Source organism: Stegostoma tigrinum, chromosome 4, assembly GCF_030684315.1.
Source record: "Stegostoma tigrinum isolate sSteTig4 chromosome 4, sSteTig4.hap1, whole genome shotgun sequence".
NCBI classification, from domain to species: Eukaryota; Metazoa; Chordata; class Chondrichthyes; order Orectolobiformes; family Stegostomatidae; genus Stegostoma; species Stegostoma tigrinum.
This window is the reverse complement of record NC_081357.1, coordinates 6,827,222-6,844,063: the sequence shown is the minus strand read 5'-3', so window position 1 is coordinate 6,844,063 and position 16,842 is coordinate 6,827,222. Positions and strand designations below refer to the sequence as shown.

The following is a 16,842-nucleotide window of genomic DNA, read 5'->3' as shown; positions in this document are numbered from 1 at the left end:
CCTCCCTCAGCTGATGAATCAATACTCCTCCACATTGAATGACACTTGGAGAAAGGACTGAGAATGGCAAGGGCACAAAATCTACTCTGGGTGGGGGATTCCAATGTTCATCACCAACAGTGGCTCGGCAACAGTACTACTGATCGGGTCCTAAAGGATGTAGCTGCTAAACTGCGTAAGTGGCAGGTGGTGAGGGAACAACAATAGGGAAAAAACATACTTGACATCATCCTTACTAATTTGCCAGCTGCAGTTGCATCTGTCATTGACAGTTTCGGTAAGAGTGACCATCACACAGTCCTTGTGCAGTCTAAGTCCCACCTTCACATTGAAAACAACCTCCATTGTGTTGTGTGGCACTATCACTGTGCTAAATTGGACAGAGGTTGCATAGACCTAGTAACTCAAGATGGGGCATCCACGAGGCGCTGTGGGCCATCAACAGCAGCTAGATTGTACTCCAGCACAAACTGTAACCTCATGGGCTGGAATATCCTCCATTCAACCATTACCATCAAGCCAGGGGATCAATCCTAGATTGATGGAGAATGCAGGAAGACATGCCAGGAGCAGCACGACACAGACCTGAAGGTTAGGTATCAATCTGGTGAAGCCACAAAACAGGACTTTTTGCACGTCAAACAATGAAAGCAGCAAGTGATAGACAGAGCTAAGCAATCCCACAACCAACGGATCAGATCTAAGCTCTGCAGTCCTGCCACATCCAGTCATGAATGGTGGTGGACAATTAAACAATTTACTGTTGGAGAAGGCTCCACAAATATTCCCATCCTCAATGATGGATGAGATCAGCACATCAATGCAAAAGATAAGGCTGAAGCATTCACAGCAATCTTCAGCCAGAAGTGCTCAGTGGATGATCCATCTCAGCCTCCACCAGTGGTCCCCTGCATCACAGATGCCAGTCTTCAGCCAAATCAATTCACTCCGCGTGATATCAAGAAATGGTCAGAGGCACTGGATACAGCAAAAGCTACGGGCCCTAACAGCATTCCGGCAATAGTACTGAAGACTTGTGCTCCAGAACTTGCCGCTCCCCCTAGCCAAGCTGTTCCAGTACAGTTATAACATTGGAAGCTATCGGATGTTGTGGAAAATTGCCCAAGTATGTCCTGTAAAAAGCAGGACAAATTCAACCTGGCCAATTACTGCCCCATCAGTTGATTCTCGATCATCAGTAAAGTGATGGAAGGTGGCATCAACAGCGTTTTCAAGCAGCACCTGCTCAGAAATAACCTGCTCAGTGATGCCCAGTTGGGGTTCCACCAGGGCCACTGAACTCATTATAGCCTTGGCTCAAACATGGACAGTAGAGCTGAATTTCAGAAGTGAGGTGAGAGTGACAACCCTTAACACCAAGGCTGGATTTGACCAAGTGTGGCATCAAGGAGCCCGAGAAAAACTGGAATCAATGGGTGTTGGAGGAAAACCGTCCAAAGGTTGAAGTCATACCAGACACATAGGAAGATGGTTGTGGTTGTAGGAGGTGAGCCATCTCAGCTCGTCTCCCAGCTGCCTAACCTGTTCTTCCTCTCACCTATCCCCTCCTCCCACCTCAATCCGCACCTCCATTTCCTACCTACTAAACTCATCCCGCCCCCTTGACCTGTTCGTCCTCCCCGGACTGACCTATCCCCTCCGTACCTCCCCACCTATGCTCTCCTCTCCACCTATCTTCTCCTCTATCCATCTTCAGTCTGTCTCCCCGACTCTCCCTATTTATTTCAGAATCCTCTCCCCGTCGCTCTTTTCTGATGAAGGGTCAAGGCCCGAAACGTAAACTTTTGTGCTCCTAAGAAGCTGCTTGGCCTGCTGCGATCATCCGGCCCCACACTTTGTTATCTTGGATTCTCCAGCATCTGCAGTTCCCATTATCTCTGATCACAATTTTTTCCCCGTGTCCCTTTCTGCCAGTCTCTGATCTTCCATATCGATGTTTTACTTTCTGGCTTCAACTCCTTTCCTTGATATGTTGCACATACCCAAGCTTGATCCCTCGGACCCATTTGTTTAGTACTTGTATCTGTGGCAGATTTTACAACAGGGACCATCAATTTTCCCCAGAGATAATGGGAACTGCAGATATTGGAGACGAGTTGGCAGGTCATGTTGCAGTTGTATAGGACTTTGGTTCGGCCACATTTGGAGTACTGGTGCAGTTCTGGTCGCCACATTACCAAAAGGATGTGGATGCTTTGGAGAGGGTGCAGAGGAGGTTCACCAGGATGTTGCCTGGTATGGAGGGTGCTAGCTATGAAGAGAGGTTGAGTAGATTAGGATTATTTTCATTAGAGATTGAGGGGGGACCTGATTGAGGTCAACAAAATCATGCGGGATATGGACAGGGTGGATAGCAAGAAGCTTTTTCCCCAGAGTGGGGGGCTCAGTTACTAGGGGTCATGAGTTCAAAGGGAGAGGAGGAGAGTTTAAGGGAGATATGCGTGGGAAGTTCTTTACACAGAGGGTGGTGGGTGCCTGGAACGCGTTGCCGGTGGATGTGGTAGACGTTGGTGTCTTTTAAGATATATTTGGACAGGTACATGGATGGGCAGGGAGCAAATGGACACAGACCATTAGAAAATAGATGACAGGTTAGACAGAGGATCTTGATCGGCACAGGCTTGGAGGGCCGAAGGGCCTGTTCCTGTGCTGTTGGTTTCTTTGTTCTTTGTTCTAGGTGGGGAGGTAGGGAGGAGATAGGTCGGTCCGGGGAGGACGGACAGGTCAAGGAGGCGGGACGAGGTTAATAGGTGGGAAATGGAGGTGCGGCTTGAGGTGGGAGTAGGGGATAGGTGAGAGGAAGAACATGTTAGGGAGGCGGGGGCAAGCTGGGCTGGTTTAGGGATGCAGTGGGGGAGGGGATGAGCTGGGCTGGTTTTGGGAAGCAGTGGGGGGAGGGGAGATTTTGAAGCTTGTGAAGTCCACATTGATACCATTGGGCTGCAGGGTTCCCAAGCGGAATATGAGTTCCTGTTCCTGCAACCTTCAGGTGGCATCATTATGGCACTGCAGGAGGCCCAGGACGGACATGTCATCTAAGGGAACGGGAGGGGGAGTTAAAATGTTTCGCGACTGGGAGGTGAAGTTGTATATTGCGAACCGAGTGGAGGTATTAGAACATAGAACACAGAACATAGAAAAGTAGAAAAGTACAGCACAGTACAGGCCCTTCGGCCCATGATGTTGTGCCGTGGAATAATCCTAATCCAAAAATGAAATAACCTAACCTACATTCCCCTCAATTCACTGCTGTCCATGTTCAGCAATCGCTTAAATGTCACTAACGACTCTGCTTCCACGACTTCCACTGGCAAAGTATTCCATGCGCTCACAACTCTCTGGGTGAAGAATCTCCCTCTGATGTCTCCTCTATACCTTCCTCCTAACACCTTTAAACTATGACCCCTCGTGGCAGTCAATCCTGCCCTGGGGAAAAGTCTCTGGCTATCGACTCTATCCATGCCTCTCATTACCTTGTACACCTCAATCAGGTCACCTCTCTTCCTCCTTCTCTCCAGAGAGAAAAGTCCGAGCTCAGTCAACCTCTCCTCATAAGACAAGCCCACCAGTCCAGGCAGCATCCTGATAAACCTCCTTTGCGCCCTCTCCAAAGCCTCCACATCTTTCCTATAATAGGGCAACCAGAACTGGACACAATATTCCAAGTGTGGTCTCACCAGGGTTTTGTAGAGCTGCAGCATAACCTCGCGGCTCTTAAACTCGATCCCCCTGTTAATGAAAGCTAAAACACCATATGCTTTCTCAACAACCTTATCTACCTGGGTGGCAACTTTGAGGGAGCTATTCACTTGAACACCAAGATCCCATTGTTCCTCCACACTGCCGAGAATCCTGCCTTTAATCCTATATTCAGCATTTAAGTTCGACCTTCCAAAATGCATCACTTCGCATTTATCCAGGTTGAACTCCATCTGCCATGTCTCAGCCCATCTCTGCATTCTGTCAATGTCTCACTGAAGCCTGCAATAGCCCTTGATACTATCAATGGCACCTCCAACCTTTGTGTCATCCGCAAACATACTAACCCACCCCTCAACCTCCTTATCCAAGTCATTTATAAAAACTACAAAGAGCAGAGGCCCAAGAACAGAGCCCTGTGGGACACCACTCAGCACTGACCACCAGGCAGAATGCTTACTATCTACAACCACTCTCTGCCTCCTGTCAGCTTACCAATTCTGAATCCAGACAGCCAAATCACCCTGTATCCCATACCTCCTGACTTTATGAATGACCCTGCTGTGGGGAACCTTATCAAATGCCTTGCTGAAGTCCATGTACACCACATCCACTGCTCGATACTCGTCACCCTGTCTCGTGACTTCCTCAAAGAACTCAATAAGATTTGTAAGGCATGACCTGCCCCTCACAAAGTCATGCTGACTCCCTTTAATCACGCTATGCTGTTCCAAATAGTCATAAATCCTATCCCTTAGAATTCCTTCCAAAACCTTTCTGACAACAGACGTAAGACAGACTGGTCTGTAATTTCCAGGGATTTCCTTATTCCCTTTCTTGAAAAGAGGAACAACATTTGCCTCCCTCCAATCTTCCAGTATGACTCCCGTGGTTAGTGAGGAAGCAAAGATCTTCACAAGCGGCTTAGTAAACTCCTTTCTCGCTTCCCGGAGTAACCTAGGATAAATCTGGTCTGGCCCTGGGGACTTATCAATCTTAATGTTTGCCAAAATTTCCAGCACATCAACTTCCTCAATCTCGATCTGTTCAAGCCTGTTTTCCTGCTCCTCAAAGTTCTCATTCGCAACAAGGTCCCTTTACTTAGTGAAAACCGAAGCAAAAAACTCATTTAGGGCTTCCCCTATGTGCTTAGACTTCACGCACAAGTTCCCTATGCTATCCCTGATCGGCCCTTACTTCTCCCTGAACATTCTCTTATTCCTCACGTATGAGCTTTGCAAAGCTGTCCCCAAGCCTCCGCTTGGTTTCCCCGATGGAGATGAAGCCACACTGGGTACAGCGGATGCAGTATACCACATTGGCAGATGTGCAGGTGAACATCTGCTTGATGTGGAAAGTCTTGTTGGGGCCTGGGATGGGGGTGAGGGAGGAGGTGTGGGGGCAAGTGTAGCACTTCCTACGGTTGCAGGGGAAGGTGCCGGGTGTGGTGGGGTTGGAGGTGAGTGTGGAGCGGACAAGGGAGTCACGGAAAGAGTGATTTCTCCAGAAGGCAGGCAAGGGTGGGGCCTAAAAAATTTCTTGGGTGGTGGGGTCGGATTGTAGATGACGGAAGTGTCGGAGGATGATGCGTTGTAACTGGAGGTTGGTGGGGTGGTATGTGAGGACTAGGGGGATTCTGTTTGGTCGGTTATTATGGGGGCGGGGTCTGAGGGATGTGTTGTGGGAAATGTGGGAGACACAGTCGAGGGCGTTCTTGACTGCTGCGGGGGGTAAGTTGCGGCCCTTGAAGAACGCGGACATCTGGGATGTGCGGGAGTGGAATGCCTCATCCTGGGAGCAGATGTGGCGGAGGCAAAGGAATTGGGGACAGGGGATGGAATTTTTGCAGGAGGATGGGTGGGAGAAGGTGTATTCTAGGTGGCTGTGGGAGTGTGTGGGCTTGAAATAGACATCAGTTTCCAGCTGGTTGCCTGAGATGGAGACAGAGAGATAAAGGAAGGTGAGGGATGTGTTGGAGATGGCCCAGGTGAACTTGAGGTTGGGGTGGAAGGTGTTGGTGAAGAGGATGAACTGTTCGAGCTCCTCTTGGGAGCACAAGGCGGTGCCGATACAGTCATCAATGTAACGAAGGAAGAGGTGGGGTTTGGGCCCAGTGTAGATGCGGAAGAGGGTCTGTTCCACCTACTAACCTCATCCTGCCTCCTTGACCTGTCCGTCATCCCCGGACTGACCTATCCCCTCCCTGCCTCCCCATCTATACTCTCCTCTACCCAACTTCGGTCTGCCTCCCCCTCTCTTCCTATTTATTCCAGAACCCTCTCCCCATCCCCCTTTTCTGTTGAAGGGTCTAGGCCCGAGACGTCAGCTTTTGTGCTCCTAAGATGTTGCTTGGCCTGCTGTGTTCATCCAGCTTCACACTTTGTTATCTCATCAATTTTCCCCGCTCTTTCTTTCTTTACAGAAATTGTTTCAGCTTATTTATAACAGTACACTTTCCCATAAGCTCATCAATCCTTGTTGACTATTGACAGCATGTTTGAACAAAGTGTTAAAGTTGTTACCTTTAAAATTGGTTTCCAATTAAGAGCAGAAGAGCTAATGTAGACCATCCCCATTCTGGACACTGTGGCTGGAGATGCATTCTCAATGTTGTGTACTTCAAACAGCAGTTTGCAGGAAGGAGCCATGGGAATCCGGTCACCATTAGCCAAAGTTAAAGTCTTGTTGTCATCGAGTACAGAATTTAAATTTTCTATCCAGATAGCATCCACTGGGCCATCCAGGATTATCCAGATATTCTCACCTACAGAACAAGTAATGCAAGACAAGACACAAAGATATTAACAAGCGTCTAGTTTGGCCTGATGTTATTGATTTGCACCGTAAATCATTGATTAAGGGTGAGCTATCTGTGGGGTATTTATCTGATGTGTGTTTGTGAGTGGGATCACATTTAAGCTCTGGGGTTGCAGCAAAGCACTGAGCGCAGGCTCTGTCTGGTCTTGCCACCACGATAGGTTAAAGGCAGGTAACATACAGCCAGGACACAGCGAGGCTGCTGAGAGAGGCAGCTTAGACAGAGTGAGGCGGGAGGCAAAGGCTGTACACAGTGAGGCCAGCGGGAGAGGCTGCTGGGACACAGTGAGGCTGGCGGGAGATGCTGTTGGGGCAGAGGAGGGCCGGTCAGACTGGCTGCTGGGACACAGCGAGTCAAAGGTACCTTTTTTTGACTTGATAGATTTCCTCCAAAGTGTTGAGAAGATTCCATCAGTCCAGTCATTAGTTGCAGGATCCAGTCGTCCAAACATCTGTGGAGCAGTGATAGCCTTAGGATTCATGCGCATTTCCCGATGAGGAGCTCCACATTCAGTCAGTGAATGCATAAGAGTACGAATTACACAAGTCTTCCCAGAGCCACTAGGACCCAATGTCATCAGCCCATGACGAACTCTGGCGGTTTCGTATAGCTACATGGATATAAAAGAAAATAAAATTACAAGAAACCATTCTGGAACGACTGGAGGAAAGTGCTTTTCATTCTGAGAAGGCCTTTGGAAGATAACCTGATACAAATATTTAAGATAGTTTTGGTAATGGAATGATTCAATTCAGAAATTTTCCTCAAACAGAATTAAACTGAGATTGGCATTGCTATCAGGGCAATGATCAACGTTTGAAATGGACATTTTAAAATAAGTGATAAATATACAAATTATTTAAGGATAAATTAAATGATACAGTGGAGACTTTAGGATTTAATGGCAGTTAAATGACCTCCCAATAAATTCTTTATTAAATTTGAAGATAGGGGAATGGAAACAGAAACTCCTGCAAATGCTGGAAGCTAGAGTCAAAAAATGTGGAACTTTTTTTACTGCTGAGATATGAATTATGCAAAGTGATTGTTCCATCAAATAAAAAGAATGGTGTCTCTAAAGCAGCTTCTTTCAAAATTTATTCATGGTATGTGGGCATTGCTGGTTGGGCCAACATTTATTACCCATCCCTAACTGCCCTTAAGAAGGTGTTGAGAACTGCTTTCCTGAACCATTGAAGTCCATTTGGTCACCTACATTAGGAGGGGAATTCCACGAATTTTACCCAGCAACACTGAAGGAACAGCAATATGTTTCCAGGTCTGGTTACTGAGTGGCTTGGAAGGGGACTTGTGGGTGATGTTGTTTCCATGTATCTGCTGCTATTATCCTTCTAAATGGCAGTAGTCTTGCTTTGTTCTGGATCGTGTCAAACTTCTTGAGTGTTATTGGGCCTGCACCCTTCCAGGCAAATGGGGAGTATTCCATCACACTCCTGGCTTGTGCCATGTAGATGTGGAGAAACCTTTGGAGTCAGGACATGGCTTACTCCTTGCAAGGTTCCTAGCATCTGACCTGCTCTGGTAGCCACACTATGGTATGGCTGGTCCAGTTCAGTTTCTGGTTCATGGTAATCCCCAGGATGCTGATTAGTGGGGTGATTCAAAAATGGTCATGTCATTGAAGAGTTTCTTACTGGAAATGGTCCTTCCCTGGCAATTACATGACAGAAATGTTACTTGTCATATGACAGTTCAGTCCATTCTGAATATTGCCTAATGCTGCTGCATTTTGGCACGGACAGTTCCAGTATCCAATATTCTCACTTGGAATATTGCGTGCAGTTCTGGTCGCCCATTACAGGAAGGATGTGGAAGCATTGGAAAAGATGCAGAGAAGATTTACCAGGATGTTGCCTGTTCTGGAGTGAAGGCCTTATGAAGAAAGGCTGAGGGACTTGGGTCTGTTGTCATTGGAGAGAAGGAGGCTAAGAGGGCATTTAATAGAGACATACAAGATGATCAGAGGATTAGATAGGGTGGGCAGTGAGAGTCTTTATCCGAAGATGATGACATCAGCTTGTACGAGGGTGCTTAGCTACAAACTGAGGGGTGATAGATTTAAGACAGATGTCAGAGGCAGGTTCTTTACTCAGAGAGTGGTAAGGGCGTAGAATGCCCTGCCTGCCAATGTAGTTAACTCAGCCCCATTAGGGGCAGTCCTTGGATAAGCAGATGGATGATGATGGGATAGTGTAGGGGGATGGGCTTAGATTAGTTCACAGGTCGGCGCAACATCGAGGGCTGAAGGGTCTGTGCTGCACTGTATTGTTCTATGTATCTGATGGTGCTGAACACTGTGCAAGTATCAGAGAACATGTTCATCTCTGAATTTATGATTGCGGGCAGGTCACTGACGAAGCAACTAAAGATAGTTGGACCTTGGACTCTACCCTGAAGGATGCCTGCAGAGATGTCCTGGAGCTGAGACGACTGACCTTGAACCACCACAACCATCTTCATACGTACCAGATTTGGCTCCAAACAGCAGAACTTTCCCCTGGTTCCCATTAATTCCAGTTCTACAAAGGCTCCTTGATGATGCTGTTAGTTGAATCCTCTCTTGATATCAAGGCTGTCACTCTCACTTCACCCTTGAAATTTATCTCTTCTGTCCATGTTTGAAATGCAGTTGAAATGAGGTCAAGATCTGAATGGCCCTCGCGGAACCCAAACTAAGTAAGTCAGTGAGCAAGCTGTTGCTAAGCTGGTGCTGCTTGATAGCACTTGTAAGTCAATAACTTACATAACTTTACTGATGAGTAATAAAGTCTTACAGCAAAGAAACAGATACTTCTATCCAACTCATCCACGCTGATCAAGTCTCCCAGATTAATCTAGTCTCACCTTTCTGTGTTTGGTCTATATCCCTCTAAACCTTTCCAATTCATGACAGAGACTGGTAATTGGTGGGATTGAATTTGTCCTGCTATTTGTGTACAGGACATACCTGGGCAATCTTCCACATTTTTGGGGAGATGCCAATGTCGTGACTATACTGGAACAGCTTGGCTAGGTGTGTGGCAAGTTCTGGAACACAAGTCTTCAGCACTATTGCCAAAATGTTGCCAAACTCCATAGTCTTCATTGTATACACTGCCTTCAGCTGTTTCTTGATACTATGTAGAATGAATAAAATTGGCTGCAGACAAGGTTTCTGTGATTCTGGGGACATTTGGAGGCCTATATTTCCCTTCATAGTCTCAAGTGTCTTGTTCGATGCAAGGGAGTCAGTCAGGATGCATTTCCTTTTTTGAGACTTTCTGCTGACTGAACCCATTTAAGAATCAACTGCATTTGTGCGTTTGGAGTCACATGTAGGCCAGACCCAGGTCAAGTCACCAGTTTCCTTCCTTAAAGGGCAATTGTGTATGAGATGGGTGTTTACAACAATCAACAATGGATCACCATTTGACTCTTAATTGTAGACTTCTGTACAAATTTACGATCTGCCACGGTGGATTCAGATCCAGATCCCTAGAACATTACCTGAATCAGATGATTACTTGTTTTTTGATTTTATACCATTTCACCATCACCTCACCAATTGAAACAATATTAAAGATAAATGCCATGTACTGTAAGTGAATGTTCTAATAATTCAGTACATTTACCTGAACCAGTTTGAGATTCCAGGGTGGGTGATTAACTAATCCTGCAATTTCCACCTGATTGGCTACAGCAGCCTGCAGTTCCACGTAGGTACTACTATCTAACTGTATACCCGGGAACAGATCACTGATCAGACTGAGGAAAAGGGGCTCATCTTCATCCACCTGTTAATGAAATTCAAATTCATTATAACTTGTCTATTCTCACTGCAAAACATTTGGTTTGAGAAACTCTGGTGGCCCTGTTGGCTCCATCAGAACAACAGCACAAAAGGACTTTCACCCAGCAGTTTGTTAAATTACTGACTGATAAAGTGACCTCATTTGAATTATCAGAAAATGTGAAATCTGGCAGAACAATTGTATCAAAACAATGATATCAGGCCAAAATATACCCAATTTTTTCCAAATGTCCGTATGGCCCACCGACAGAGGTTGAGAGAGTTATGGGCAAGAATGAAAAAGAACTGAAACTCTGGCAGGAGTGTAATTTCTTTCATCCCTGAATCTGTGAACAATCTGAGATGTTGCATGATTTGCATAGGCTTTCTGCAGATTATGAAGTTAGTTATTTGTAGGTTTGTTTCTAGGATTTGGTTTTCTGTAGCAATGAACTTGAAAAGGAAGAGGCTTCGAGAACTAATGATGTTGCACTCTCCAGGTTTAAGGTCAGAAATGTGATTATCTGTTATGCAGTAGCTGTACCTCTGTACAGATGGCAGTTAAAAATTAAAAGGTGACCAACATGGCTGCCATACCATTTGCATTCTCAAAATCACCTTTGCCAAAACAGTGTTATGCTTCAGTGAATTAGCCATTATCGTTTGCAGACATTGAACTTGTGGTTTGAAACAAGTATTATCTCAGCTTCAAAATAACCTTTTTAGGTCAGAAAATACCTTTGAAATGTGCCTTTTTGCCTTTTCAAGATATTGTGGGCAATTGAATTTGCAGACCTGGTTGAATAATTAATTTGCAACATTTCAATGTCCACTTTCAAAAGCAAAATGATTTTCCGAATGCTCCAAATGGAACACAATTCCTGTTTTAAAAGTGAAGTGTAGACATGACTTTACTGGGCACTCAGGCCTCTGCCATCTGGGAAAACTATGGAATCTTGGGTGCATTCATCTTACTTTGTTTTTATCATGTCTGCATGACTTGGAGAGAAATCCTAAACTGTCTTGATTGTTATCTGTGATTCTGTTAAAACGCTATATGGAGTCATAGGGGTTTACAGTGTGGCAACAGGCCCTTTGGCCCAAAATTTGTCGATGCATTTTTTTGAAAGTGAACTTCAATATGAACTGTGCTGGACTAAAATGGAGGCTATCATTGTTCAAATGATTCAATGGACCACAACTGGAAGGATTCCAATCAACAGCCATCAGGACAGAAAGAGCAATATCCCCGGGAATGCCATAACTTTGCATTGTAGGGACATTGCAGTCAAACTAACAGAAAAGAATGTGAGGCAGTGGGATGGTGAAAGGTGAGTGCCGGTAGACAGTGGTGGGGATTGGTCAGTGAGGTGGGAGAAGTGGATAGGTGGGCATCTTCTGGCTTTACAATCAAGCCTACCCCAACACAGAGCCTCCCTCTCCCAGACCTTTGAAGGACCTCTTCTGTTTTTAATTCTTCGCAGATCTACAACCTCAACCAACGATTTTACTCCATCCTATGTGACATCAAAAACCGTAAGGACACTAAACTTACTGGTACCTGCCACCAAATACAGGCTTCTTCCAACCCCCAAGTCCTCAACCCTACCCAGGACCTCTCACACAATGTGTCTGGCGCCAGTGACCATTTGGTCACTATCGCCTTGCCTGCTGACACCACCGATCTCGTCACATCCACCGACACCAGTCACATCACGTCCGATGCCACAAGCCATGGCTCCGCTGCTGCTGCTCACAATGCCGATGCCGCCACTTGCATCACCAATGCCGCTCCCACCGCCAACATCAAGGACGATGTCACCCCGCCCACTGCAATGTTGCTGGAGATGTCATTAACTCCATCCCCACACCCAGCTCCAACCCAGCCACCCATACACCAACCCATACACTTGCCCCCACACCTCCTCCCTCACCCCTATCCCAGGCCCCAAGATGACTTTCCATATTAAGCAGAGGTTCAACTGCACATCTGCCAATGTGGTACACTGTATCCATTGTACCCGGTGTGGCTTCCTCTACATTGGGGAAACCAAGCGGAGGCTTGGGGATCGCTTTGCAGAACACCTCCGCTCGGTTCGCAGTAAACAACTGCACCTCCCAGTCGCGAACCATTTCCACTCCCCCTCCTATTCTTTCGATGACATGTCCATCATGGGCCTCCTGCAGTGCCACAATGATGCCACCCGAAGGGTGCAGGAACAGCAACTCATATTCCGCTTGGGAACCCTGCAGCCCAATGGTATCAATGTGGACTTCAAAATCTCCCCTTCCCCCACCGCATCCCAAAACCAGCCCAGTTCGTCCCCTCCCCCCACTGCACCACACAACCAGCCCAGCTCTTCCCCTCCACCCACTGCATCCCAAAACCAGTCCAACCTGTCTCTGCCTCCCTAACCTGTTCTTCCTCTCACCCATCCCTTCCTCCCACCCCAAGCTGCACCTCCATCTCCTACCTACTAACCTCATCCCACCTCCTTGACCTGTCCGTCTTCCCTGGACTGACCTATCCCCTCCCTACCTCCCCACCTATACTCTCCTCTCCACCTATCTTCTTTTCTCTCCATCTTCGATCCGCCTCCCCCTGTCTCCCTATTTATTCCAGAACCCTCACCCCATCCCCCTCTCTGATGAAGGGTCCAGGCCCGAAACGTCAGCTTTTGTGCTCCTGAGATGCTGCTGGGCCTGCTGTGTTCATCCAGCCTCACATTTTATTGTCTTAAATGTGAACTTTATCAGTTTCAAAATCTCCCCACCCTGGGCCTCATCCCATGACCACACTCTCACCCCGTCTCCTTGACCTGACACAACCCACCCCACCTTCTCTCCCACCTATCCGCTCCTACCACCTCACTGGCCAATCCCAACTACTTTCTGCCTGCACTCACGTATCACCATCCCACATAACTTCTCTAGCCCCATTCTTCCGCTCTCTATTTGTTTCGGAGCTCCCTTCCCCCTCCCCCATTCCTGAAGAAGGGTCCTAACCTGAAACATCAACTTCCCTGCTCCTCTGATGCTGTCTGGACTGCTGTGCTCCTCCAGCTCCACACTGTATTACCTCCGACTTCAGCACCAGCAATTTGTACTATCTCTGATAAAAGAATGTGAGACATTACTTGGAAAATGGCAGTCTTTTAAAAGTAGAAAAGTGAAGATTCAGGGCCGATGTGTTCCTTAATGAATGAAGGGCAAGAACAGCAAGTCCAGGGAACCCTGGATGTCAAGGGATATTGAGAGTTTGATCAAGAAAAACAGGGAAGTCAGAAGTTAAAAACAGGGGAGGCGATCGAGAATCGTAGAGTCGGCGGGGGAGGGAGGTTCTTTAAAAATAAATTAGAAGGGCAAAGATGGGCCAGTAAATCTTTGGCAGACAGGTTTAAGGAAAAACTGAAGGCATTTTATAAGTACATTCAGAGCAAGAGAACTGGGAAAGAGTGGGACCTGTTAGAGACCAAAGCAGCAGCCTGCACATGGAGCTACAGGATGTAGGCGAGGTCTTAAATGAATATTTTTCGCCTCTATTCACAAAGGAGAATGACATTGTGGCTGGAGCTGGGGGTGTCAATTGGGATGGTGAAGTTCTCGAGCATGTTAAGGCTAATAAGGAAGAGATTTAGATGCTTTAGCAGGCATAAAGTTGCATATGTCCCCTGGGCCTGATTAAAATTATCCCAGGCTGTTATGGGAGGCATGGGGGAAGATTGCTGACGCTGTGGTGGAGATATTTAATATTTTATTGGCCAAAGGTGAGGTGCAAGATGACTAGAGGAAAGTTAATGTGGTTCCTTTATTCAGAAAGGGCAGCAGGGACAGGCCAGGTAATTACAGACTAGTTAGTCTAAAGACAGTCACTGGAAAATTATTGGAAGAAAACTGCTGAGGGAATGAATAAATTAATACTGGGAAAGGTAGGGATTGATCAGGGATAGTCAGCATGGATTTGCTGGAAAGCTGGTCCAAAACTTAACTTACAAACAGGAGGGAAAAGCTGATGGTGGACAGACGTTTCTGTGCTTGGAAGCATGTGACCAGCAGTATATTGAAGATGTTGGTGTTAGGGCCCTTGCTGTTTGTTATGTACATTAAGGACATGGATGTGAATGTGGAAGGTATAATTAGTAAGACTGCAGATGGCACATAAATTTGAGGTCTTGTTGATAGTGAAGAGAATGATCTGTACTAACTGGTCTCAGTTGGTGAACTGAGCAAAGCAACGGCAGATGGAACTTAATCCTGATAAGTGCAAGAAGATTCATTTTGGGAGGTCGCATAAAAGAAGGATGTACACAAAGAATGGTAAGTCCCTACTGAGAACTAAGGAACAAAGGGACCGTGGTGTACAAGAAGAACAGCACTTCATTTTCTGCCTGGGGACCCTGCAGCCTTCTGGATTCAATATCGAGTTTGATAACTTTTAGGGCCTGAGCTCTCCCATGTTCTTACCCCAAACCCCACAACCAGCCCTTGGTATCACAGTCTGCTTTTACTCACCAACCACTGTTAGCCACTAACAGTCTCTATTAACAGTTATTCACCCCCCCAGCCAGATCATTATACATTCCTTTGTCTGTCCAACTGCTCTTCTCTCTCTTTGGGCTCTATCCCCATCAATCATTTACTCTCACCCCTCCCCAACCATTTCTTCTAAGTATAAGCTGACATTTTCTGAGCGACCATCAGTTCTGAGGAGGGATCACACGACCCGAAACCTTAACTTTGATTTATCTTCACTGATGCTGCCAGACTTGTTGAGTTTTTCCAGCAATTTCTACTTTTGTCTCTGATTTATAGCATTTGCTTTTCTTTTGGTTTTTATGGTCTTACAGTTTTAAGCAGCTGCTGATGGCTGGGATCAGAACACTATCCTAAGGAATATTCCAAAGAAGTCCTGGGCCTGAAGTGATTGATCTCCAATAATCATAATATCATCCTCTGTGCTGAGTTGTTTCTTCACATGATCGATATCTTACGTTTTATATGCCTGTCCCTGGGATGCCTCCCTGCACTTTTCATTGAACCATGGCTGATCCCTTGGCTTGGGGATAATGGGACATGGTAGGCCATAAGGTTATAGATTACGGTTGAATATGATTCTGTTGCTGCTGGCCTACAGTGCTTCATAGATGCTAAAACTTGAGCTCTACATTTATATGAAATCTTTCCTATTTAGTACTGTACTATTGCCGCAATGCACAATCGAGGGTGTCCTCGATATGAAAGTTTGGCATTATCTCCTCAAGGATTAGGTACTGGCCACTTCTATCAATACTGTCACTGATGCACAAATGGGAGATCATTTAAGGAAAGAACAGGTTTGCTTATGGTCACTTTGGAAGTCATTGTATGAAAGGAGAATGTATACTTATATCATGATTGATCAATGTGAAGGTTTTAAAGTTAGCCTGGTTTTGATGTTTAAGCTTGAGCAAGGTGGAAGCTCTGAAGTCTGAACTACCCTGTAGGCTGACCTACAAATTGTATCTTTGTCTTTCTGTGACTTGGCTGTTTCAACAGAGGCAGGTCATTCTTCTAACGTAGAAAGGTAAAAAGGGGAATCTTCAACCATAATATCAAAAAATCAAAAGGCAGATTTCTAATCATGATAACTTTCCCCATCAAATGAATTGGGTCACATAGTCTGTCGCAACATTCAGTCTGCCCTATCTTCTGCAGTATTTATTGGCTGAATATCAGATAGTGTCAATATTTAAAACATATTAAAGAAATACTTTTCCATTTTTACTCACCAGTTTAGACAGATTCATATCTCTCAGTACCCTCATGACAATTGTTGATTCGCTGTCTTCCGGCCTTGCTCTCTTCTGAGCTCCCAAAGTCCTCAAGACAGAAAGAATGTTTCTCAAGCCAAAGTCATAATGAACCTGTTGATAATTAAATTAACACTCAATAAAATTATTGATTGAACAGTTCCCTAAATGAAGATCTTTAGTGGAGATTTTCAATCAAAAAAACCTTCACCAACAAAGAACAGAAGACACAGAAAATTTACAACATAGAAGGAGCCCATTGCATCTGCACTGGTCGGAAAATAACTCTCAATTTTTTACAGCACTTCTAGCCCATGTCCATTTAAATGCCATGAGGTTTCTGTTTTTGTCGATGCATTCAGGTCACAGGTTCTGGACCCCACCAACTTCCTGAGATTTTCCTCCATGTACCTCCTCATTGTACCATCAACTATAAATCTACATATTCAATCTACTGTGATTAATAGCCTCTCTGGTAAGTGGTATAGTCCTTTCCAAATTGAATATGTCTTAGCCTTTACGGATGTTGTACAGTCAAATTTCACCTTTCTTTAACCTCTTCTTTGATGTTACATAAAGAAAATATCTCAGGTCTATCCAATTCTTCTTATAATTAAAAATCTTCATCCCTAGCAACAGCCTTGTAAATCTCTTCTGTAGACTCGTGTTTTTGAGCACCTTTCAGATAGAAGATGACAATGCTCATCATCTGTAGTTTCTACTAA

General features: G+C 45.6%; 1 protein-coding gene across 1 annotated transcript in view; it reads right to left on the bottom strand.

The window, feature by feature from the left end:
- LOC125452340 (dynein axonemal heavy chain 8-like) overlaps positions 1-16,842 on the bottom strand; it is a 1,165,100-nt gene that overhangs the window by 321,590 nt on the left and 826,668 nt on the right. The window contains exons 53-56 of the mRNA XM_059645122.1: positions 16,097-16,231; positions 10,171-10,332; positions 6,902-7,148; positions 6,243-6,484 (exon numbers count right to left, since the gene is read on the bottom strand). Coding sequence (XP_059501105.1) covers positions 6,243-6,484; positions 6,902-7,148; positions 10,171-10,332; positions 16,097-16,231 — 786 coding nt within the window. The remainder of the gene's footprint in view (positions 1-6,242; positions 6,485-6,901; positions 7,149-10,170; positions 10,333-16,096; positions 16,232-16,842) is intronic.